The sequence below is a fragment of the Monodelphis domestica genome, chromosome 2, assembly GCF_027887165.1.
Source record: "Monodelphis domestica isolate mMonDom1 chromosome 2, mMonDom1.pri, whole genome shotgun sequence".
Lineage (NCBI taxonomy): Eukaryota > Metazoa > Chordata > Mammalia > Didelphimorphia > Didelphidae > Monodelphis > Monodelphis domestica.
The window spans coordinates 293,399,175-293,425,979 of record NC_077228.1 but is presented as its reverse complement, the minus strand read 5'-3'; the positions used below and the strand labels follow the sequence as shown (position 1 = coordinate 293,425,979).

The 26,805-nt window shown below is 37.2% G+C and overlaps 1 protein-coding gene across 1 annotated transcript in view; it reads right to left on the bottom strand.

The window, feature by feature from the left end:
- Nucleotides 1-2,151: 2,151 nt before the first annotated feature.
- The window catches only part of OPN5 (opsin 5), a 47,243-nt gene continuing 22,589 nt past the window's right edge, over nt 2,152-26,805 (bottom strand). Inside the window, exons 5-6 of the mRNA XM_007484056.3 lie at nt 17,609-17,850; nt 2,152-3,365 (exon numbers count right to left, since the gene is read on the bottom strand). Of these exons, the coding sequence (XP_007484118.2) occupies nt 3,302-3,365; nt 17,609-17,850 (306 nt within the window). The 3' untranslated portion in view covers nt 2,152-3,301. The remainder of the gene's footprint in view (nt 3,366-17,608; nt 17,851-26,805) is intronic.

The window sequence follows — 26,805 nt, the reverse complement described above, 5'->3', positions numbered from 1 at the left end:
GAAGAAAGCTCAGAAGACAATATCAAATCAAATCTGCCCTTGGAGTCGCAGTTTGCTTGGTGTTAATAGTTTTTGTTTTCATTGAAAATCATTAGTGTTAAATGATAAACTGTGTTAATTAATAGTCATGTTAAATGCAACCAAAAAGCTCTCCAAGGAAACTAAGACCATAAACTGCTGAATATGTAAAAATGATTTCTCTTTTTTTCTCCTCTCTCTCACCAGAGTCATACTTCACACCTCCCATGGCCAAATGCATTCCTCACTTTCACAATTTTTATTCAAATATTTCTGCATGGCAAGTCCCAGCATGAAGCTGATGCCTAAGAACTTCAAGGTGACTTAGAGGCAAAGCCAGAGGTTTTGTGTGATTGGCTTAGGCTTGTTTAAACACTGCTGGCATCTTCCTCTGACAACAAGAAAATACTTACACACACTTGCCTTTTTTGTATATTTTAAAGGAGAAAAAAAAGCAATTTTTTGGACAAGCCTTATATCAAGGTTTACCTGCCAATAGCTGCGGCTCCTCATCTGTCCACACACTTTCAACTTTAGTCAAGTGTTTCTCATTGCTTGTTCCTACCTGCAGGGACCAAAGAAGCTGGAATTGGCTCCAGACATGCACCAAATAGAAGCCTGGGATTCTGGGATGATGAACTGATGATATTTTTGATCCTGGACTGTTTCCAGGATTGCTGGCTTTCTCCTATCAACTCCTATACAATCTCTGGCTCTTGACTACCTGCTTTGGTTTTTGACCCCTCTTTGACTTTGATTCTTGCCTGTGTAGATGTCCTTCTGTTCTTCTCTTGTACCCATCTGGCTCTACTTGAATAAATCCAATTCAGTTTTATTCTGCTAACACCTAACAAGCATCTGCTATGTCCTAGGCATTGAGAATACTTAGATGAAATCAGAAATGGCCCCTTCCCTCAAGGAGTTTACAATCTATTCAATTTACAGGCAATTTACAGCTGTCCCTAGGAGTGCCATTGCTTTCTCTCAGAAGGACTAGAATCCTGACCTGGACCTGCTGCCTGGTCTCTTGTACTTTCTCCCTCTTCAACTTGCCCTAGCTACTAAAATCACATGGTTTCCTTGAAACTGGAATGCATTGAACTCCTCTGGCACTAGTCCCTCTCCCTGATCATTGATCCCTAAAGCACCTACCCTGATGCCTTGTCTATTTTGCTGTATTAGAATACTGCAAAGGACTCATTGGCAAGGATTAATATTCCTTTCTATGCTACCTTTCATTTAGTTCAGTAGAATTCTTCACTTTAAATATTGTTCATCAAAAAACAATGCTCTCCCTTTTCCCATACTCATGGCCCTCTCCCAGGACTGATCTGCTCTATTTAACCTGGTCTGTTTTTATGACCTGAGCTAGTTTACCCCTACTTAGGCAGCCTGGTAGCTTTCCTCTTCCCCTAAGGGTTCACCATCTTGGTACTAGATTTAGCAAAGACATCTGATTGGCTTTAGTGCCACAACATCTCACAATTCTTAAAGTCAGACAATTCACAGTCTTTGCCTCTGCAGTAGCAAGTATTAAAGGTAAACATGCCCAGGTGAATTCCATGAGTGGAAGAATAGCATTATTAAACAGAAAATAAAAGTTGAATTCTAGGTTCTCTCAGAGCTTTAAGCATTTACATAAGTGCTTTTAAGGGGATTTTTGTTTGTTTCCAAATGCCACATTCTAGTTAAAGATTTTGCTCTTGAGTTTAACCAAAAGAAATTAGTTTGGGTGTCAAGAAGAGGTGGAGGGACACATTCCACCTACATCAGCTTCTGTGCAATTTCAGTGCTAAAGTATTAACTTTTAGCCTAATCTATACTGAAATTTTAGGATTCAGAGCAGGAAGGTACCATGAGACTCATCTAATTTAAATATTTCATTTTGCAAAGAAAGAAAATGAGCAAGATTCAAACTTCTATCTCCTGACTCTTGACCTTTCTATCTCCCTGTATCCTTTCTTGAAATGTTTTTTTCTATTCCTTGTGTTTCTAGCATTCCCATTCTACCCATTTTTTAAAATCTTTTTTTCTTCTTTTTTTATACCAAGTCCAATACATCCTTTTCTCTTTGATTCCTATTTTTCATCTTACCAAGTAGTCCACTGGAATACAATTGGGGTGACAAGAAGGGTAATTGATCCTAATAATTACAATGTTTATTTTGTTCATCTAACCCAAGGTACAGCTTGTGTTACCTGTTGTTTTCATTTCAAAATAAGAAGAGGAAACAGAGACAGAGACAAAGAAAAACAGAGTGATAGTTAGGCAGAGAGAAAGACAGGGAGGACAATAATACCTACAATGATGGCAGGTAGGATTTAATGAGAAAAATCCACTAGATTGAAAATAACTTCAGTAAGGATTGTCCTTGTCATCAGATTCTGGGATGAAAAAGTCTCCAATGGCAAAGTTAAGACAGAACTCATTTTCCTTGAGAACTACTGAATGCTTTAAAGAATAATTGCCACTTGACTATAGTCCTCCCTATTGGCATGAATAAAGTATTAGCTTTTAATGGATTTTAAAAGTATGTAGAGAATGCAAAGATGAATGCTCCAAATATTTCATCCCATAGGCACTTTCTTACCTCCCACTACATAAATAAATAAGATACCAAAAACTGTAAATATGAGTCTAACCTAGATCCCCTGTGGCCTAATACTATGTAATTGATATTTTCTTTAAAATAGTACAACTTAAACTAAGCTTATTAATTGAGATTCTCCTGAGAATCAGGGAGGGGGGAATCTGGGAACATTGATATTTACCCATGTTTGGGAAATGCAAAAAGAAGAGATCTGTGAGGACTGGGTCCCTCCATGGTATCACAAAAATGTGATTCTCAGTGGTTGAGGCTACCTAAAGAAGTTTTAGGGCACAACTTTCTCATGGAAAAGCTGTATATCAGCAATGAGCATTGAACTAGCCTCTAACATCCCTTCAAGTTTTAGATCCTACCACCCTTTGATCTTAAAGTGTGAGGGAAAGGAAATATAAAGAAAAAGGCCAAGACAGTAAGTGATTGTCCTAAAATTATAACCCATCACAAAGTTCCATGATTCTTATCACCATACTCCATTGAAGCATACCAGCACCCTACGATTTGAGGAACCACTGAGCTATATAAGAACTTGTGTTCTTATGCAGAACATGAGATAAAAAAGAAATACTTAAAGACAAAGAAAAATCTGTTCACAACTGAAAATATTTGTGATAATGGATCAAAGAAGTAAATGAATGTCCATAGGGATACTTTTTCATGTTGTGTGTACATCCATCTTCATACCTCTTGATGGGTTTCAGACACCGCTGATGATTTCCTAATGGTAGCCACAGTATGCCTCCTGTAATGGGGGAGAAAAATGAAGTGGTCTCTCATGAAATAGCTTAACATGAAAACTCTCACATTGGAATAGATAGCCATGCAGTATGAAAATTAATCAATAAATCAATAAACACTTATTAAGCACCTACTATTTGCTAGGCACTATGCGGTATATATAACCTGAGGTTTTAAAGACAAAAACTAAAAAAGTCTCTGCTCCCACAGAGTTCTCATTCTAATATAATAGTTATAATAAAGCCTACAAATATAGGTAAGCCCTTAGACAAGCCTCATGAAAGACAGGTAGTTGTTACTGCTGGGATGTGAATATCATAGAATTTCTGGGATTGGAAGGATCCTCAGAGGCCATTTAATCCATCTCATAACTGAATAAAAATCTCTAGTGCAATATACCTGGCCAGTTGACACCCAGTCTATTTTTGTGTAATAATGTATAATAAATTACAATGATACCTTTTAGTCACCAGTCAATCATCCACTTCTACTTCAGAAAGGTTAAGAACTAAGCTGTGGTTATTGTATTAATGAAAAATAACAGTAACAATTATGGTTAATTATTAATGCTATTATATGTGATCTTGTGCAGTATTTTCCCCTCACTTTTTACTCACAGATCATTTTCCTACTGGACACTGTCTCCTCTATGTTTTCAAGATCCTACTCTCTCCTGGTTCTCTTTTATCTGATCACTTTACTGTTGACTTCATCCATTTCATGACCAATAACAATGGATCCTTTTCTCTTCTATCTTTATATTATCTTATTTAGTAATTTGGTCAGCTCCTATGAATCAATTATCATTGTGCATATAGTCCCTAGATCTTTATGTCCCAGTCTCTGTCCTGAATTCCAGATTTACAACAGCAGCAGCCTTTTGTTAATCTTGAACTGAATGTCCTATAGGCATTTCAAACTTAACACGTCCAAAAACAGAATTCTTTTGCTCCAAACTCTAACCTCTTTTAAAATTTGCTATTATTGCCATCCTCCTAATTACTCTGACTCATAATCTTGTGTCATCCTCATCCTTCTCATCCACTTTGCAATTCCAATCATTGCCACATCTTATCATTTCTGCCTTCACATCTGTGTGAATGTGTTCTTTCCTGGCCCCTTCCTACCTCTCCAGTCTTCTAAAACTTTATTCCCTGCCAGAAATTCTGCATTCTAGATACACTAACCTACCTTCTGATTCTCAAATGTGATGCTCCATTCTCCTCTCCCTCTTTCCATTGGCTATTCTTTTTTTTAATTGAAAAAATTTATTTAATTAATTAATTTTGAATATTTTCCATGGTTACATGATTCCTATTCTTTCCCTCCTCTCCCCAAATCCCTCTCTTATAGCCAACAAACAATTCCACTGGGTTTTATGTGTGTCATTGATCAGAACCTATTTCCATATTATTGATAATTGCACTTCCACTGGCTATCCTTTTTGCCTAGAATGTTCTCCTTCTTTATTCCCACTTCATAGTTTCCACGGCTTCCATCAAGATAGCTTAAATTCCACATTGTAATGAAGGCTTTTCCTACCTCAGTCTGCCATTGGGTAATGCCACATATTGCCCTTCCCATTAGAATTCCTCTTTTTTTTTGGGGGGGGGCGGGGTATTTATAGCACTTTACAGTATGCCTGCTATGTTTTTGTTGAGTCATTTAAGTCATGTCCAATTCTTTATGTTCTCATTTGGGGTTTTCCTGGCAAAAACACAGGAATACTTTGCCATTTCCTTCTCCAGCCCATTTTACAGATGAGGAAATTGAAGCAAGCAAGGTTAAGTGACTTGGCCAGGGTCACACAATTAGTAAGTGTCTCAACCTGCATTTGAACTCCAGAAGATGAGGCTTCCTGACTCCAGGCCTCTTGCTCTAATGACTGTTCCATCTAACTGCTTCTGGCATGTTAAACTCTTAATAAATGATGATTTGCTGATTTATTGACCCTTCATTTTACATCTCTTGTATGTATGGAACAATTGTTTCACACTGGTCAAAAATATGACTATTTGAATCCACACATTTGTCAGGGATACGTGGTGATACATCATTCTCCTTGGATACCAAGTCCAAGGGGCTTCTATCAATCTTTAAAGTGGTCATTGATGACCTTCTGCTTTCCCAGTGGAACAGGTAATCTGATGCTCCTGCTCCTTCTTTGGGCAGTCTCAGAAGCTTAGAATATCTGCTTGAGAGAATGAAGTTAATGAATGAGGGGCCTGTGCCCCTAGCAGCTCCTTCCTCTTTTACATTTCCCAAACTTGGAAAGATGTCAGTGATCCCAACTTTTGCAGTCTTTCAGGAAAATCTCATTTTATAAACTTCATACACATTTTATTGCTTTTTAAAAAACCCATTAATTACATAGTTCCAGGGTTAGTCTCAGAATTCACTTAGCAATGATTTAACACCTATTAAGCACCTACTATCCTACTATATAATTGGTGCTGAAGCAGGTACAAAGATAAAATCAGAGAGGGGCTTTGCCTTATTCAGGGGACCATCTTATTGACCCATTTTACATGTTAAATTGTTATTGGATGGGCAGTTGAGTGGCTTAGTGGATTGAGAGTCAGGTCTAGAGATGGGAGGTACTGGATTCAAATCCTCAGACATTTCCTAGCTGTGTGACCCAGGGCAAGTCACTTAACCTCCATTGTCCAGCCCTTCCTACTCTTCTGCCTTAGAACCAGTGCACAGCATTGATTCTAATTGGAAGATAAGTGTTTAAAAAAATCTTTATTAGAGTTCAAAGTACTTACCAAAATGCTTTCTGATTTTAATAAAATAAAGATAAAAAACATAAAACTGTGGCAAAAAAGATAACAAATTATGCTTCATGCTTTGGCTCCTGTTCTTCCTTCCGAAATATCCTTCTGTCTTAATTTACTGGATTAAATTACTGGATTCCAGGAATAATGGTCGGCATTGAGAATACTAGGACAAAATGTAGTAATCTCCACCCTCAAAAAATCGACAGTTTCACATGAAGATATGTATACATATATGTAAATACATCTTTACATAATACATGCAAGAAAATTTGGAGAGAAAGGCACTTAAAACTGAGGGATGAGGTTCAGCTATGGAACCAGCCAATAAAAAGGAAGGGATATCAGGTATGAAGAACAGTAAAAGGGTCATTTTAACTAGATATGTATGTATATGCTATATTAAAAGCTACTTTTACATGTAAAGAGGAGAAAATTAATAATAGCAGCTTAAATTTCCCCTTACAAGGAATGAAGCTGTCAAAGGAGAATGCATATACAAGTTATGGTATATGATTATAATGAAATATGACTATGTTATAGGAAATGATAAATAGAATGATTTAAAAAAAAAAACCTGGACTTACACGAACTGATGCAAAGTGAAGAGAACAGAACCAGAGAACATTAGACCCAGTGAACAGCTGTGAAGAACTTAGCTATTCTCAGCAATGCAATGATCCAAGAGAATTCCAAATGAAATGATGAAACATGTCATCCACCGACAGAGAAAGAACTGATAGAGTGTGAATGCAAATCAAAGCAAATTCTTTTTCACTTTTTTATTTTTTACTTGAAGCCAACCAATAAGTGTGGTGTCTACAGATAATGGAGGAAAGAGTATTCAATAAAAGCTACAGGATCAATAGTGTCAAAGGTAGTGGGAAAGTCAGAGAAGATGAAGAGGGAGAAAGTCATTGGATTTAACAATAAGGAGATCATAGGTGTCCTTTGAGAGAGGATTTTCAGCAAAAGCCAAATTAAAAGGGATTCAGGAGAGAATGAGTTGCAAGTTAGTACAGGGAGGTGATAATGATGGCTGGTTCGAGAAGTTTAGCAGTGAAGGAGAAAAAAGAAATCAAGCAAAAACTGGAAAGGGAAGAAACATTAAGACTTTTTTTTTTTTAAAAAAGGACAGTAGAAACTAAAATGAGTCTGTTAATAGATGCGAAAGAGCCAAATGGAAAGGAAAGACTGGAGAAGCACAAGAGACAGAGTTATTGTTGAAGCAGGGAAAACAAGATCACAGAAATATAGAGGTATAGTGTCTCCTTCACCCAAATTGCCCTGTAATGGACAGCTAGGTGGCAAAGTAGTTACAGTTCAGGTTTTAATGTTGGGAAGACCTGGGTTCAGGTCCCAGACATTTACTGTTATGTGTGACTCTAGTTAAGTCATTTGAACTTTCTGTGCTTTGGTTTCCTCATAGGTAAAATGGGAGTAATAAAGCTAGCATCTACCATCTACCTCATAGGACTGATAAGGTTGTTCTGAGGTTGTTCTAATGAGTAAAATATGTAAAGCAATTTGCAAACATTAAAGTGGTATAGAAATACTATTGTTATTATTAATGTGAATAAGTATCACACACACCCTTTTGTGTGTGTGTGTGTGTGTGTGTGTGTGTGTGTGTGTGTGTGCGATTTTATTTGTCTCTCCAGGAGAATAAAAGCTCCTTGAGGTCAGGGGAAATTTTTATTTTTGCCTCTTTAGTTCCTGGCACACAATAATTACTTGGTAAATGCCTAGTGTTTGATTAATTCATTAGTTGGCAGAAGAATTAGCCTTGGTGAGAAATAGAAAAACTTCTCCCAATGGCAGGAAGAGGCACAGAGTGAGTAATGATGCTAAAAGGTATAGAGGAGAAGGGAGAATACTGATCTCACTGCTTTTGTTGTTCAGTCACTTTGAACTCTTATAACACTTTTTGGAATTTAGAGTGATTTACCACTTCCTTCTCCAACTCATTTTACAGCTGAGGAAACTGAGGCAAAAAATGTTAAGTGACTTGTCCAAGGACACACTGCTAGAAAGTGGCTGAGGTCCAATTTGAATTAAAGTCTTCCTGATTCCTGACCCAATGCTTTATCCAATGAGCCACCTAGCCACCTTCTTTCCTCTTTTTACCTATCTAAAATCTAAAATAGCATTGTCATTTCTTATCAAACTACCCTAATTGTCTCTTCTACACTATCCACTGTACCATCTAACTGTCCTGTTTTCTCAATGAAGTAGAAGGATGATGGAGGGGACTCTTTAGAGTACTTATAGATCATAGGATCACAGATTCAGAGCTGGAACAGGTCCAAGACTTTATGTAATCCAGTCCTTTCATTTTATAGATGAGGAAACTGAGGTTGGTCAAGGTCACACTGTTAGGAAATAAGAGACAGGATCTGAACCAAAGTATTATAATACCAAATCTAGGAATTTTACCCAAAAAAGGAAATAAAATTAAGCCACTGTCAAGAATAGGGGAAGGAATTGATATGGGTCTAGTGGTAGGATTGTTGAACAGTGAGGAACCCTCTAAGTATATACCATAAATATATAGTAAGCAAAATATGGATACCATTTCATTATGCCCTCTTGGCCACTAAGAAAATTAAGTCTCGGTGAAGTTCATGCAACTTGTCTAAGGCTCTACAGGCATTAAGAGATAGAATCAAAGTTCAAGTCGTCTAACTATGCCCACTCTCCTGAGCTACTTCAAAAAACAATACAATTTTTATAGTAGCTAACTGGAGTGTATACTAGCCATCAAATTGGTAGTGTTAGAGAAAATGAAGAAAGTAGTTTCCCATTACTGTTAGGCTCCAGTCAGTTCTAAAAAGACCAGACTACAACTCAGTCCTGCCCTCCCATCAAATACTAACTATTTAAAGGTCTTCTGAGACTTCACCAGAAGATGAACACATGACAGAGCTAAAGAAAACAGAGCCAGAGCCTTCTGTTCCCTCCACTAAGTCTATCTTATCTTAATAAATCAAAAACCAAAGCAGTCAGGGGATAGTTAACAGAACTGCTTGGGTAAAAAGTCACCCGGACTAGCCTAGACAAGTAAGTGCTGTAGAAAGAAGCTAGGAAGATATGAATTCAAATCCAGCCTCAAGAACTTACTAGCTTTGTGACCCTGGGCAAGTCACTTAACCCATATTTACCTCATCTGCAAAATGGGGGCACATTGGAGATGTAAATGAAATGGCACACCAATCCAGTATCTTTACCAAGAAAACCCCAAAAAGTCATATACATAAGGTTGGATGTGGCTGAATGACTGAATAACAACAAAGACAAGTGAGTAGTCCAACGAAGAAGAAAACCACCATGTTTCCACCAGTATGGGGGGCTGGAATAGCTCTATGGTGGCTGCTCAAGAAAGAAAAAAAAAAAGATTTATGAGGACCCAAGTTATCTGGGATCAGAAATTCAAGGTTACTCCTCCTTTCTCCACTCTCCCCCAAAAAACCAACATCACCTAGAACAAGCATGAACAAATGCAGATGAGCTTGATTTAATGCTGTTCAGTAAGTAGTAAGCTATGCACTTCTATCTGTAGGACATTTTGCAAATGTTAGAATACTGAGGACATTGCCTAGTCCACAGTAGGTGTTTTAAAAAGGCTTGTTTACTTAGAGGCAGAAGACAAAAATGGATAGAGTCCTGGATTTAGGTGACTTTGAAAGATCTAGGTTCCAATCCTGTCTCAAATATTTATTAGCTAACTGATTGTAGACAAATAATTTAACCTCTAAGAGTCTCATTTTATTAATCTCTTATAAAAGAGGAAGAGTAGGGTAGCTCAGTGGATTGAAAGCCAAGCCTAGAGATGGGAGATCCTAGGTTCAAATATGGCCTCAGACATTTCCCAGCTGTATGACCCTGAGGAAGTCACTTAACCTCCGTTGCCAACCATAACCATTCGTCTCTCTTGGCACCAATATACAGTACTTTTTCTAAAAGTGAAGTAAAGGTTAAAAAGTGAGAGAGGCGGAGTCAAGATGGCAGCGTAGAAGCAGCAAAAGTTCAGACCTCTGAATACCCTTCTTTATCAATTACAAACTAAATGCTCCTAGGGGACTGAAAATCAAAACTAACAAGAAGTCAAAGCCAAGGAGCCCTTCTGCTGGACTCAATTCAAAAGGTATGCCCCCCAAAAGCCGGAATTCAAGAACACTTCGGTTTAAGGGGAAGGGAGAAGGAAGGTCCTAGGACCCCTCCACCCCAACTAAAGCACTAAGCCTCCAGCAGAAGCAGAAACCTCTGGGCAGGCGAAGGCGCTGGTTTGGACGGTGTATATTGTAGGCAGGGCTGTGCCAGGCTCAGAGCATAGAACATAGGTGGTGGGGAAGGAGCTGGAGAGGGAATGCAGAGTGGGCAACCTGGTCACAGCGGTGGAGATCCTCCATATTGCTCCAGCCTTCCAGGAGGTCTTGGCCTCAGAGTACATCCAGCCCAACCCAGCTGAACTTAATCCCATCAAAAGTCTTCAGAGGTCAAGGAAGCCCAGGCTCCAACATCACTCCCTCACAGTCTGCTGGACTTTAATCCAATCAATAGCCTCCAGAGGACAGGGAAGCTCAAACTCCAACACTCCTCCCCCACAGACTGTACCTAGAGATATCCTGGCAAAGCTCCAAGAGGGGAGTCTGTCAGAAAAATCCAAAACCAAAAAAAGGAGAAAGAGAACAGACAAATATGGGGAGCAAAGAAGGGATAATTATGAGCAAACAACAGAAAAAGACAAAAAGAAATTACAATTGACAGCTTCTATACAGGCAATGAACAAAGAGCAAATGGAACAGAAGAGGAGGGATCATCAAGCAATAAATCAGAAATCCCACCAAATTGGATACAGGCTTTGGAAAAACTCAAAATGCAATTCAAAACACAATTAAGAGAGGCTGAAGACAATTGGGAAAAGAAATTAAAAACTAAGATAAGTCATCTGGAAACAGAAAATAGTGTCTTGAAAGCCAAAATTAACCAGCTTGAAAATGAGGCAAAGGAGGTGAAAGATGAGGCAAAGAAGATGAAAGATGAGGCAAAGGAGATGAGAGATGAGGTAAAGAGAATGAAAGATGATTTCCAAAGAAAATCAGACCAGAAGGAGAAGGATGACCAAAAATCCAGGGATGAAATCCAGTCTTTAAGAACCAGAATACAACAACTAGATAAGTGACCTCACAAGGCAGCAGGACACTATAAAACAAAACCAAAAGTATGAAAAAATTGAAGAAAATATGAAGAATCTCATTCACAAAACAGAAGATTTAGAAAATCATTCCAGGAGAGACAATTTAAGAATCATTGGTCTACCAGAAGACCATGACAAAAGAAAAAGCCTAGACATAATAGTAGAGGAAATTATCCAAGAAAACTGCCCTGATATTCTAGAACAAGAAGGAAAAGTGGAGATTGACAGAATCCACAGATTACCTCCTGTACTTAATCTCCAACTGACAACACCCAGGAATATTATAGTCAAATTCAAGAATGCACTAGAACAAAGAAAAAATATTATAAGCTGCCAAGAAGAAGTCATTCAGATACCATGGAACCACAGGGAGGATAACACAGGATCTGGCTGCATCTACACTGAAGGACCAAAAGGCATGGAATATGATACTCTGGAAAGCAAGGTAACTAGGTCTACAACCAAGAATCAACTACCCAGCAAAACTGACTATGTTGTTACAGGGGAAAGTATGGTCATTCAACAAAATAGAAGAATTCCAAGAATTTGTAAAGAAAAGATCACACCTGAACAGAAAATTTGATGCCCAAGTGCAGAACTCAAGAGAATCATCAAAATGTAATTTAAAAAGAGGGAAAAAAAAACTTTTTTTAAAAGAGACTTAAGGAAGTTAAAATGACATGTATCCCTATAAGAAAAGAGGTCATTGGTAACTCTTAAAACTTGTTATCACCTGGGCAGCTAGAATAATTACACTTAGAGGAAACAATGGCAAACTGTATAGGATGAAATGACAAGACATAAATAGGTATATAGATATATATATATGCATGAATACATATACAAGTGTGTATATATATATATATATATATATATATACAACTAGAGCTAAAAAAGAGATTAATACTAAAAGAAATAGGAAAAGAAACAAGAGGGGGAAAATTTATATGTCACAAAGAAGCTTAGGGTGGGAGGGGAAGAACATCAATACATTGGAAGGGTAAGGAGGTTGGAGATAAGAAATACTCAACTCTTAAATGCATTGAAATTGACCCAAAGAGGGACGAACAATCTAATCCATTGGGGCAGAGAATAGATTTGCGCCCTATAGGGGAGTAGAAGGGTAACAAATGGACTGGTGGGGAGGGAAGCAGTACAAGGGAGGGAGAGGGTAGGGAGGGTAGTTTTAAAAAGACTGCAAAGAAAATAAGGGGGGAAATAAGAAGGGATGGGGTAGAAAAGGAAGTAAAATAAGGGTGGGAACTAGGGGGACTGATTAAAAACAAACATTGGGGTAGAAGGAAATAATGAAAGAAGAAAAGGCAGGACCAGAAGTAGAAATCAAAATGCTGGGAAATATACTGGTAATCATACACTGGTAATCATAACTCTGAATATGAATTGAATGAACTCATCCATAAAACGCAAGTAAATAGCAGAGTGGATTAGAATCCAAAACCCTACCATATGCTGTCTACAAGAAACACACATGAGGAAGGTAGATACACATAGGGTGAAAGTAAGAGGTTGGAGCCAAATCTATTGGGCATCAACTGTAAAAGGAAGGCAGGAGTCACAATCATGATATCTGACAAAGCCAAAGTAAAAATAAATCTAGTTAAAAGAGATAGGGAAGGTAATTACATCCTGATAAAAGGCAGTATAGACAATGAGGAAAATATCAGTACTCAACATGTATGCACCAAATGGCATAGCATCCAGATTTCTAAAGGAGAAACTTGTGGAGCTCAAGGATGAAGTAGATAGAAAAACTATACTAGTGGGAGACCTGAACCTTCCTCTATCCAAACTAGATAAATCAAACCAAAAAATAAATAAGAAAGAGGTAAGAGAAGTGAATGAAATCTTGGAAAAATTAGAGTTAGTAGATATATGGAGAAAAATAAATAGGGACAAAAAGGAATACACCTTTTCAGTAACAAATGGTACATTCACAAAAATTGACCATGTATTGGGGCATAAAAACATTACAAACAAGTGCAAAGGAGCAGGTTATTATTATATATTATTATAATATATAATAATATATTATTATAAATGCAACTTTCTCAGATCACAATGCAATGAAAATAATAATTAGTAAGGGTACATGGAGAGGTAAATAAAAAATTAAATGGAAACTAAACAATATGATTCTCCAAAATCAATTAAAGAACAAATCATAGAAAGAATAATTTAATTGAAGAAAATGACAATGATGAGACATTCTTTCAAAACCTATGGGATGCAGCCAAAGCAGTACTCAGGGGGAAATATATATCCTTGAGTTCATATATTAACAAATTAGGGAGGGCAGAGGTCAATGATTTGGGCATGCAAATTAAAAAAACTAGAAAGTGAACAAATTAAAAATCTTCTGATGAAGTAGTCTTCATCAGAATTAGAGATCCTAAAATCAAAGGAGAAATTAATAAAATTAATAAAATTGAAAGTCAAAGAACTATTGATTTAATAAATAAGACTAGAAGCTGGCACTTTGAAAAAAACAAATAAAATAGACAAAGTACTGGTCAGTCTAATTTAAAAAAGAGAAGAAGAAAACCAAATTTACAAATTAATGAAGAGGAAATTAAGGCAATCATTAAAAACTCTTATGCCCAATTATATGGCAACAAATATGGCAATCTAGATGATATGGATGAATACTTACAAAAATATAAATTGCCTAGACTAACAGAGGAAGAAATAGATTACCTAAACAACCCCATATCAGAAAAAGAAATTGAACAAACCATCAAAGAATTCCCTAAGAAAAAATCCCCAGGTCCAAATGGATTCACAAATGAATTGTATCAAACATTCAAAGAACAGCTAACCCCAATACTATACAAACTATTTGACAGAATAAGCAAAGAAGGAGTTCTACCAAATTTTTTTACAACACAAATATGGTACTGATTCCAAAGTCAGGCAGATCAAAAACAGAGAAAGAAAACTATAGACCAATCTCCTTAATGAATATAGATGCAAAAATCTTAAATAGGATACTAGCAAAAAGACTCCAGCAAGTCTTCACAAGGGTTATTCACTATGACAAGGTAGGATTCATACCAGGAATGCAAGGATGGTTCGATATTAGGAAAACCATCCACATAATTGACCATATTAACAAGCAAACTGACAAAAATCACATGATTATCTCAATAGATGCAGAAAAGGCCTTTGATAAAATATAACACCCATTCCTATTGAAAACACTAGAAAGTATAGGAATACAAGGGTCTTTCCTAAAAATATTAAACAGTATATATCTAAAGCCATCAGCAAACATCATCTGCAATGGGGAAAAACTCAAAGCCTTCCCAATAAGATCAGGAGTAAAACAAGGATGCTCATTATCACCTCTATTATTTAACATTGTACTAGAACACTAGCAGTAGCAATTAGATAAGAAAAAGAAATTGAAGGTACTAAACTTGGCAATGAGGAGACCATGCTATCACTCTTTGCAGATGATATGATAGTCTACTTAAAGAATCCTAGAATCAACCAAAAAGCTAGTTGAAATAATCAACAACTTTAGCAAAGTTGCAGGATACAAAATAAACCCGCATAAGTCATCAGCATTTCTATATATCTTCGACCCATTTCAGCAGCAAGAATTAGAAAGAAATTCCATTCAAAATCACCCTAGGCAATATAAAATACTTAGGAATCTATCTGGCAAGGCAAACACAGGAACTATATGAACACAACTACAAAACACTCTCCACACAATTAAAACTAGATCTAAACAACTGGAAAAACATTGATTGTTCATGGGTAAGACAAGCTAACATAATAAAAATTACAACCCTGCCCAAATTAATTTACTTATTTAGTACCATACCCATTGAACTACCAAAAAAACACTTTTTTACTGAATTAGAAAAACCCCTAACAAAGTTCATTTGGAAGAACAAAAGATCAAAGATATCCAGGGAAATCATGAAAAAAAAAATACAACGGAAGGAGAACTTGCAGTCCCAGATCTCAAACTATACTATAAAGCAGTGGTCACCAAAATATTTGGTACTGGCTAAGAGACAGAAAGGAGGATCAGTGGAATAGACTTGGGGTAAATGACCTAAGCAAGACAGTCTATGATAAGCCCAAAGATCCTAGTTTTGGGGACCAAAACCCACTATTTGATTAAAAACTGCTGGGAAAATTAGAAGACAGAATGAAAGAGATTTGGTTTGGATCAACATCTCACACCCTACACCATGGTAAACTCAGAATGGGTAAATGACCTGAATATAAAGAAGGAAAGTATAAGCAAAATAGGCGAACATAGAATAGTATACTTGTCAGATATTTGGAAAGGAAAGACTTTAAAACCAAGCAAGAGCTAGAAAAAAAATCACAAAATATAAAATCAATAATTTTGATTACATCAAATTAAAAAGGTTTTGTACCAACAAAACTAATGCATCCTAAATTAGAAGGGAAGCAACAAATTGGGAAACGATCTTCATTAAAAAAACAAAGGTCTAATTACTCAAATTTATAGAGCTAAACCAATTGTACAAAATATCAAGCCGTTCTCCAATTGATAAATGGACAAGAGACATGAATAGGCAATTTTTAGTTAAAGAAATCAAAACTGTTAATAAGCACATGAAAAAGTGTTCTAAATCTCTTATAATCAGAGAAATGCAAATCAAAATAACTCTGAGGTATCACCTCACACCTAGCAGGCTAACATGACAGGAAAGAAAGTAATGAATGCTGATGGGTATGTGGCAAAGTCAGGATATTAATCCATTGCTGGTAGAGTTGTGAATTGATCCAACCATTCTGGAGGACAATTTGGAACTATACCCAAAGGGCGCTAAAAGACTGTCTGCCCTTTGATCCAGCCATAGCACTGCCGGGTTTGTACCCCAAAGAGATAATAAGGAAAAAGACTTGTACAAAAATATTTATAGTTGAGCTGTTTGTGGTGGCAAAAAAATTGGAAAATGAGGGGATGCCCTTCAATTGGGGAATGGCTGAACAAATTGTGGTATATGTTGGTGATGGAATACTATTTTGCTCAAAGGAATAATAAAGTGGAGGAATTCCATGGGAACTGAAACAACTTCCAGGAATTGATGCAGAATGAGAGTAGCAGAACCAGGAAAACATTGTACACAGAGACTGATACACTGTGGTACAATCGAATGTAATTGACTTCCATTAGTGGCAATGCAGTGATCCTGAACAACCCCGGGGGATGGGGGGAATCTATGAGAAAGAGCACTATCCACATTCAGAGGAAAAACAATGGGAGTAGAAACACAGAAGAAAAACAACTACTTGAATACATGGGATGAGGGGTTATAGCTGGGGATGTAGACTCTAAATGAACATCCTAGTGCAAACATCAAAAACATGGAAATGGGCTCTGATCAAGGACACAAGTAATACCCAGTGAAAATGCCAGTCGGCTGTGGAAAGGGTGGGTGGAGGGGAGGAAGGGGAATAATGTGATCATTGTAACCAAGGAAATGTTCTAAATTGACTAAATAAACTAATTCAAATGGAAAAAAAAGATAAAAAAAGAAAGAGAGAATAGTAACTTCTTCTGCCTCAGATTATTATGTACTTCAAAGAAAATAATGGATAAAGCATTGTAAATGCCTTAGAGAACCATATAAAAATGAAAGCTATTATTTTTTTCAGTAACTAGGTAGTACAGTGGATAGAGCACTGGGCCCAAAGTCAGGAAGACTCATATTTCTGAATTCAAATCTAGCCTCAGGAACTTACTGGCTATGAAACCCTGGACAAGTCACATAACCATGTTTGCCTCAGTTTCCTCAACTGTAAGATGAGCTGGAGAAGGAAATGACAAACCACTGCAGGATCTTTTCCATGAAAACCCCAAGTGGGGTCAGCAAGAGTTGGGCCATCCTGAAATGACTGAATAACAGCAATCATTATCTCTTTTGTGCCTCACAGTTACTTTGTCAAATTTGTAAGATAGATAATATCTCTCCATTTTACAAATGAAGAAACCAAATCTCAGAAAAAATGGTCAATCTCACTCTGCTTCTCAGTGGCAAAGCCGGGATTAAAAGGCAGGTCTTCTAGTCCCCAGTTCAATATCTTATTCACTATACATATAGAACACACTATCCTTTTTAGTTTTCAGCTTGGCTTTGTCACTCCACCAAAAGACACCAGCCCTGAATGATCTAATCCTATCTATTGGTTTCTGAACAAAAATTATTATCTTTGACTCAAGAGAATATAATGTAAACATTGTCAGTGCTTTATAAAAATTACCTGTAAGTCCTCAAAGATTCCTTCTTGGCTGCTTTCTGCCCACCAGATTGGCAACAGGCAAATTTGCAGTCAATGACCTGGTAAATAATCGGGTTGTACATAGCTGCTGACTTTGCAAGCAAGGTTGGCACCACTGAAAACTGAACTGGGATGGAATCAGGCTGTCCAAAAGCTGACCACACTGACACCACAGCATAGGGGATCCAGGCAATAAGGAACCCTGCACAGATCAACATTGCCACCTGGTGAGAAAAGATAACAAATGAGAAAATCAGTTGGCAGATGTGTAGAACTGTATGAAGGACAAGAACCCAAAATATGCAGAACTATAAAGTGAAAACAAAAAACAGTCACCATGTACAACCTGACAGGTCCACCTAATACCTTCTTCCCAACCCTCCATATAATTGGGCTTTATTATGCATATACCTATATAGGGCATTAGCCTTTAATATTTCATAACAGCAAAGACTTAGAGTTGGAAGGAATATCTTAAGCCATGAAGAAATTTAAACCTAGAGACATGAAAAGATTTGCCAAGGTAACATATAGTAAATAGCAGAGCCCAGATTGAAAACCATGTCATTAGATCATAGCTTTGTAGCCAGAAGGAACTTCAATGGCCATCTGGTCCAATATTTTCATTTTACAAAGGAGGAAACTGAGACCCAAGGAGGTTAAGTGGTTTATCTCCAAGACAGGTAGTATCAGAGACCAGTTTTGAAGTCAGTAATCTTTCCCCTATACCCTGCTACCATATTCTTTAAGGATCCATGATTGTGTAATTAAGAGTAGAGGGCAGAAATCGTATGAAATTTTTCTACAGCTTATAGATAATCTTAAAGTATTCTTGAAGGTAGAATACTGATTGCCCTGACACCCAGATCATTTATTAAATTTATTTTTATTTTATTATATATAAACATTTATCAAATACTTACAAAGTATCAGATACTCTTCTAAGTGATAGGAATACAAAGAAAAGCAAACATATGATAAAAGAACTCTCTACATATAGTTACATTTATACTCCATAAAGCAAGTAGGTGGCACAGTAGAGAAAGTGCTGGGATTGGAGGCAGGAAGACCTGAGTTCAAATCTAGTTTCAGGCAAGTACTAGCTTTGTAGCACTGGGCAAGCTATTTCACCTTGTTCATCTCAGTTTCCTTATCTATCAAAAGAACTGGAGAAGGAAATGGCAAATCACTCCAGTATCTTTGCTAAGACCCCAAATGGGGTCATGAAGAGTTAGACATGACTGGAAACAAATAAACGTAACAACCAACCTCCATACTCTTTTAGTTTGATAAGATACATTAGAACCTACATCCCACTATCATAGCCTTTGAAAATTCAAAGTTACCTACAAGGGGTAACTAGATGGCTCAGAGATTAGAGAACCAGACCTGGAGATGGGAGAGCCTATAATCAAATATGGTCTCAGACATTTCCTAGTTGTGTGACCCTAGGTAAGTCACTTAACCCTAATTCACTAGCCTTTACTGCTCTTCCACCTTGCAACTGATTTTTAGTATTGATTCTGTGAGAAGGTTTTATTTTGTTTTGTTTCATTTTGTTTTTTAATAAAATTAATTTTTTTAAAAGTTACCCCCATGATACCATTTGGTGGGAGTTAGCCAAGATATTCTTAAATCTTTATCCTAATTGCCATAAGTTTCTGCCTTGGCCATTTTGCATTCATTTAAGGACATGAATCCACCTAGAGTCTAAAATAAACTGATATGTGCTCAATTTGGGGGAAAAGAAACCATGCCAAAGAGCTCACGTCTGCCTGAGTCTGTCCTGATTACTCAGCCCACATCCACTTAAAACCTACTTGGGGGATTTGTTCACCTTGATGAAACTCAGTGACCCAGATTTGTCATCAGGGAAAACTTTGCCCTCATTGAAATTTTAATATGAATCTTCTTCAGGGATACATGTTAATTGGTGATTGTATCATAGAATTTAGAGCTGAAATGAGGGAGTTGGACTCCATGGCCTCTGAACCCTTTCCAGCTCTTTCACAATATCTCAAATTTAGATTTGGAAGAGACCTTGGAGGCCACTGAGCTGAATCCTCGATTTTATAGATGAGAAAACCAAGGCCCAGAAAGGTTAAAATACTTTCCCAGATTCACCCAAGTCATAATACCTGAGGCAGAATTTAAAATGAGGTCTTCCTCACTCTAAGCCCAGCACTCTGTCCACTGTGCCACCAAAATGCCTCAACAGTCACTTACTTTCAGAGATGAAGGTATGAAAGTAGGCTGTTCAAGGTCACACAGGTGGTGGGGTAGTAGAGCTGAGAATCAAATTTAAGTCTTCTTACTCTAAAACCAATGTAAATTCTCCTTTCTGAAGCTGCTTTAAAATTAAGGGCTAGGGAATTTAAGGAACTTGGCCAGGGTCTCAGAGTATTCCACATAGAGCCAGTCATTACTGCCCCACATTCTAGCACCCTTAATGTACATATATGCTTCACCAAGAATTAAAACAAGCCTAATAATCACATGCAAATTTCCTGCTGGGCTTTGCTTGCCATCTTTCTCCAGAGACCCTTTGGACTGAAATTTTACTCTGTTTGATCTGGGATGATTTTTTTTCATTTTGTTTTCATATAGAATGGTTGCCTAAAGGCCCTACAGTGAACGCCTTTTTTCAAAATTCTCAAATAAATAATAAATATATAAATAAACATTGCTTTAGCAGATGTCTGGGGGCTTAACATTACTCTCATCCATTCTCCATTGGTGACTCATGTGCTGATTTCACAATATCTCAAAAGCCATTTTCTATGCCATGTACTTGTACACTCTTGCCAAAGTCATTGACAGAAAATACTTGGAAAACAATATTTCCTACATTTTATGTATTTTTTCTTTTATGGGAGTTCACATTGGAGTTCAAGAATTACTTAAAACATTTGTACTATCTGCCCCAGCTTTGGAAAAGACACAATTAGAGAGATAACTATACTACGGATCCCAGATAGAACCAATGAAGTAATTCTGAGATATACTCTTCCTTCCAGACTTAGATAAAAGCCAATAATACAAAGCATATTTGATTGACTATAATGTGACTCTGAGAGAAAGAGAAGGATAAAAGATGGTGGTCAAACCATATTGAATATGAGAACATGTATGTGAACACACACATACACACATTTTCTTGTTCATACATGAAGGGGTAGCTAGGTGATGTCATGGATAGAGTGCCCAGCCTGGAGTCAGGAAGACTCTTCTTGAGTTTAAATCTGGCCTCAGATACTTATCAACTGTGTTGCCCTAAGTAAGTTATTTAACCATTTACCTCAGTTTCTTCATCTGTAAAATGAGCTGGAGAAGGAAATGGCAAGCCACTATAGTATCTTTGCCAAGAAAATCCCAAATGAGGTCACAAAAAAGTTGAACATGACTAAAAATAGCCCAACAACATATACATGCACACATAAATATACACATACATGTATCTATGTACCTATTCATATGTTGTATTGTATAGACATATAAATGCATGTATGTGCTTATAAAATATGTATTTGTATATGTGTAAATGTATATACTGTTGAATTTGGAGTCTAAAAAGACATGAGTATGAATCCTATCTCTGACCCTTACTAGTTAAGTGACCTTGGGCCAGTCACTTCTATAATGCATGTCAGCCAAAGATAATCAATTGACTTTTCCACACTCTTTCAAAAGGGAAAAATTAGTTACTGAGATACTGAGACAATGGGTCATATATTTAGAACTGAGAGTGATCTCAGAAATCATCTGTTCTTGAATGCAAAGCAGAAACAGTGCTTAGCAAGGAGTGTATGTGGATTATTACATTAAGACAAAGGAATGACCCTAATGATGTCCATTTTAGATACTCTACATCTGGAAAATACAGATTAGGGACCAAGAATGTCCTGGGAGTATTTGAAGGATCAAAGTGAAAGGAATTTCAGTGAGCCCAATCCCTCATTTTACAGATAAGGAAACTGAGGTCTAGGGAGAAGTGACTTCACAAATGTCATACCAGATAAGATCATTGACCTATAGCAGGAAGGGATCTTAAGAGTCCAAGAGAAATTAAGTGACTTCTCCATCTGTAAAAGGAAAATTTTGGTTCTCTTTGTCTATTCTAGTTTACACTTGTAAAAAGGGAATCCTTTATTCTCTTTGCCTAGTTGGAGTTAACACTTTGTTTAATAACTTAAGTACCCTTACTTAGTACCTCACTAGATTGTGAAAACAGGATTAACCCTCCTTTGTTTTCCTTTTGATTGAATCAACAAAAGCTTGAACTAGGTGGAGGAGCTTGCAAACCACTTAAGAGAATTCACATGCTCAGAAACTCAATCAGCCAGGAATCTGTGAACCCTTTTGATGAGAATTTACCCCTCAAGAAGGTGAGAAGTCAATCTCACAGACACTGCTCACCAGTGTCTGGGCAATTTGGAAACTGTGATTGGCCCCTGTGAAGAGGGGAAAGGACAAGAAGCCACCATAAAAGAGCCTGAATTTCTGGGGCTGGGGGAGTGAACTTCAAGAAGGAGGTCAGCTTCAAGAAGAAAGTTGTTAAACTGCAGATGGAAGATTTAAACCCCAGACCTCTGATTCCAACTCTGTCTATCCAGGTGTTTATTTGCCCTGGAAATGGTCCAAGTGGAGAATGTTGATTTTACTTTAAAAAATAATACAATAATAATAATAAAAGTCTCTTTGGCAGTTAAATTTTAGTTGCAGTTTTCTTTACACTGAAATAGCAAAAACAGGTTAAAACGATAGCTGAATAGCTGAAGAGAGGATGCAAATCAGGTCAGGCCTCTCCATGCATCTGTGTTTTTCAGTTTAGGTCAAGAATGAGCACAAAATAACCCCAATGGGCAGGAATTGGCTTAAGGCACAGGAGCTCCATCTTAAATATCTAGGACAGTGTTCCCCACCATGTTACAGGGGAACCCTGGCCATCCGTTGCAGTCCAATGAAGGCCCCCAGGCTCTGGCCAGGCTCTGAACAGAAGAGACCAGATAATAAGCAGAGGGGAGAGCAAGGCATAGTGCCAAGAAATATTTAACAGGGCCAACCCAAAGTAGTCATATACACATATGGCTCTGTTCCAATCACCTGCTATAAATAGCATTTAGGGGGAGAACTCATTAGAGGAGAAAGCATGACTATGATGTTCAAACCTTGAATAACCACAAAGGGGAGGAACAAAATCAAGAAAACAAAATAAAACCTTCTGTAGGTAATGAATGTAGAGTGTCTGTGTGGAATGGAATTTTTATTCTTTACAGCACCAGAAGATCATGGAAGCCAGAAGCTAAGAATCAAAGGGTCACAAAGTATCTAAAACCCAACAATGAGAAGGAAAATGGCTTTCCACAGAAGCCATGGTACTAGGGCATGAGCACTGCTTTGGTATTCCAAGGACCTGGGTTACAATGTTGTTTTCTTTGTAGAACATAAACTTGTTGAGGCCAGGGTCTGTTTCACTTAGGTCTTTGTGGCTCCAGTGTCTAGCATGGTGTTGGGTACATAGAAGAGCTTTATTAAATGGTTTTTGATTATGCAATCTTGGGTTTGTCATTTCTGATCCCTGGGCCTCAATTTCTTCAATGAAGTGAATGAAATGGCCTTTAGGGTCACTTCCATCTCTTCGTCAATGATCCTAAGGTAGACGTAAGATCCTCTAAGAACCTGGCCAGCACTGACAGTTGATTCAAAATCCTCACTTACATAGGGGAAGCCCAGTCTGAATTTGTAAAGAAAAAGAGTTTTAATATTTCTGAGTTTGGAAAGTAACAAGAATGAAGTAGAACAAATACTTTCTAGTAGTCCTTTGGTACTTCATGTATCCATAACAATTGTACATAGTGTATCCATTGCCTTAGGAAGCATATGAAATAGTGACAAAGGGCTGCCCTCAACTTCAGAGAAGGTTGGGTTCAAATACCTTCCCTAACACATACTGCCTTCAAAACCCAGGGCAAGGCACCATGCTTCTGTGTATGTGTCTGTATAGAGTTATAGAGTTGCATCTCTATGGAGAGACAGACAGACAGAAAGAAAGAAAGAAAAAAGATAGAGAGAGAGATAGAGGGAGGGAGAGAAACACAGAGAGAGAGAGAGACAGATGGAGAGAGAGGGAGAGGGAGAATACAATATACACATATATATGAAGTTAGTGTATACATACATGTATACACATATGCATATAGATATAGATATGTAAAAGTATACTAAGTATGTGTATGTATTTCAATATTGTTTAGACAGGTCCAACTCTCTGTGACCCCATTTGGGTTTTCTTGGCAAAGATACTGCTATTTCCTTCTCCAGCTCATTTTGCAGATGAGGAAACTGAGGCCAGCTGGGTTAAACTATTTTGCCAGGGTCACACAGCTAGTAAGTATCTGACATTGGATATGAACTCAGGTCTTCCTGACTCCAGGCCTGGTGCTGTATCCACTGTGCCAATTTAGCAGCTGTGTGTATCTATCTATCTATCTATCTATCTATCTATCTATCTATCTATCTATCTATCTATCTATCTAGAATAAGTATATATCTATGAAATTAGTATATATAAATACATAAAATCTTTAAACACACACATATATGAGATCAGAAGAACTCAGGACAATGTGTTATCCTGATTCCCAATCAGGATACCAACTGCCTCATTTTTTGTCCTATACCTGATTTTATTAGTATAAGAAATTCTTTATATATGTAGCTATAAATATAGATGCAAATCCATTGTATACCTTTAAAGACCTTAAAGGTTTTATGGAATCATTTGTACTCTTAGGTAGTCAAATATTCTCCCAGTCAAACTTGTGTACACTATTAATTTGTTTAGCAAACCATTTTTTTCTATGTATAGTCAAAGATCAAATTCAGCCTAGTTTCTGTCTAAATCATCTCAGCTTTCTAATTAGTGGTATCTGAATTAATGAGGTTTAACTCTACTATCCTGGACAGATGCCCAGAAAAGGGCTGTTGTTTAAGGTAACCAACCATAAAAGAGCTGGTTTGGATAGTGTGCTCTTTGCCTTCATCAGCCCAAATTACAAGATCCTTCAAGGAAGCAACAGTGAAGGATCTTGGCTAAAAGAATATAGGATTTTTTGCTGGGAAGAACCTTAAGTATCATCAAGTGAAAGTGTACCACCATCATTTCACAGAGAGGAAAGAAAACAAAGGCTAGAGACATGGGATGACCTACTAAAGGACCCACCGCTAATAAGCTGGAGGCTCAGGAACCAAACCCTGGTGTTATGATTCCTAAACTTGCCACTACATAACTCTAATGCCTAATGACCCTTTCCTGGGCACTATTAAGGATGAAATGAATCTGGAGAACCATGGCATTAACTGTTTAAAAATCATGCTTTGTCAAAATTATTTAAAATACAAAGAAGGAGAAAAGTTAAGAATTTAATGCCAGGAAGACAAGTCCAAATAGACACCTGCAGAAGCTGAAACACTTAGTGTAAAATGGGGAATGCTAAAGGCAACATTATTTGGAATCGATAAGATGGAGTCATCATTGCCAAGGCCTGTTTTTTGTTATTGGGAAGAGCTTCTCTGCAGGTTTACTCCAACTCAGAGAATCCCCCTGTGGCTTCATATTTCTCTTTCTCTCTGCTTTACTATGAGGGCAAGAATAATCCAAAAAGGATGAATGGAATAAATTTGCCAACCTGAGGACTTTGTATGCAGTTTGGAGCCTGAATTTCCCCTTGAAAAAACAAGATTAGCAAGATGCAGGTGGAGATCAGGTCTTAATGGTGGTTGTAGTAAGCACAATCAAATGCTTCAGACACATGAATCAGAGCAAAGTGGCTGAAGAATGATGCCAAGTCATGACAGAGCATGGAAACACCAAAGTGAAGCAGCCCAATACGAAGGAGCTTAGTTTCATTCAGAATTAATAACTTGAAGGCTTCTGGCCCTAAGAAAAGGAAAGATCTAACATAATTTTATCTTCATCTTAGCACAGGTAGGGTAAATTAAGGTTATTTAATGATGAAAAATAATGGCAGTTGAATCACTGAAGTAGTACATTTAAGTGTCTGTAGGAAAGGGATAAAGCAACTAGATGGCACAATGGATAGAGTGCTAAACCTGAAATCAGGAAGAATCATCTTCCTGAGTTCAAATCAGACCTCAGACACTTACTGGGTGATCCTGGGCAAGTCACTCTTATGCCTCAGTTTCCTCACCTGGCAAGGGAACTGGAGAAGGAAATAGCAAACTACTCTAATACCTTTGTCAAGAAAACCTAAATGGGATCACAAAGAGTGGTTAACTGAAGGACAGGGATGGGGAATAGACCTGTAAGAAAGAACTCCAAGATAAGGAAATCCCTTCTACCAATGCATTTGGGTACATTCACTGCAATTTGTAGTTTTATTATTGAGTTGGCTTGAGCACTGAGAGATTTAGTGCCTCATCCAGAGTCACACGACAAATTTGTGTCAGAGACAGGACTTCTTAATATCAAGGGCAGCCCTTCATCCACAATGCCACATTCATTTTCTCTTATCCAGTGTATCAGGACTCTGATATAGCACTAAAATTGTTTGTTCATTTTGAAAGATTTAAGAATGTTTATCAATGTAAGGAAAAACCATGAATTCAGAGATCTAAAGATGAAACATGCTACCTATCCCCTGAGGTGGTGAACTTAAAAATACAGAATGGTAGATATATATGTGTTGTTTTGACATGGCTAATATGGGAATTTGTTTTACTGGACTATACATGTTTTTCATGAGGATTTGCTTTTTATTATTATTATCCAGTCAGGAGAGAAAGATAATAAATTCCTAGACAAAAAGATGATAGACAACTAGATACATAGTAGATATGCAGACAGATAAATAGATAGTTTTTTAAAAAAATCAAAAAAGATAATGCAAACAAAGATAATGCACACTACTGTATTAAAAGCAATAGATCTCTTTGCATTGTTTAACAAATAGTAAATATTGAAACTTTATGGAAATTTAAATATTAAATACTTATTTGCTTCACTTTATTATTCAAATATCAGTCATTAGAAATCAATAAGTGCATTCTGTTATTTTTAAAGAAGAAATATTTTATGAGAGAGAAAGAAACAGAAACAGACAGAGACAGAGAATCCAGTCAATATGGCATAGCAAAAAGCTCTCTGGACAAGTCAGGAA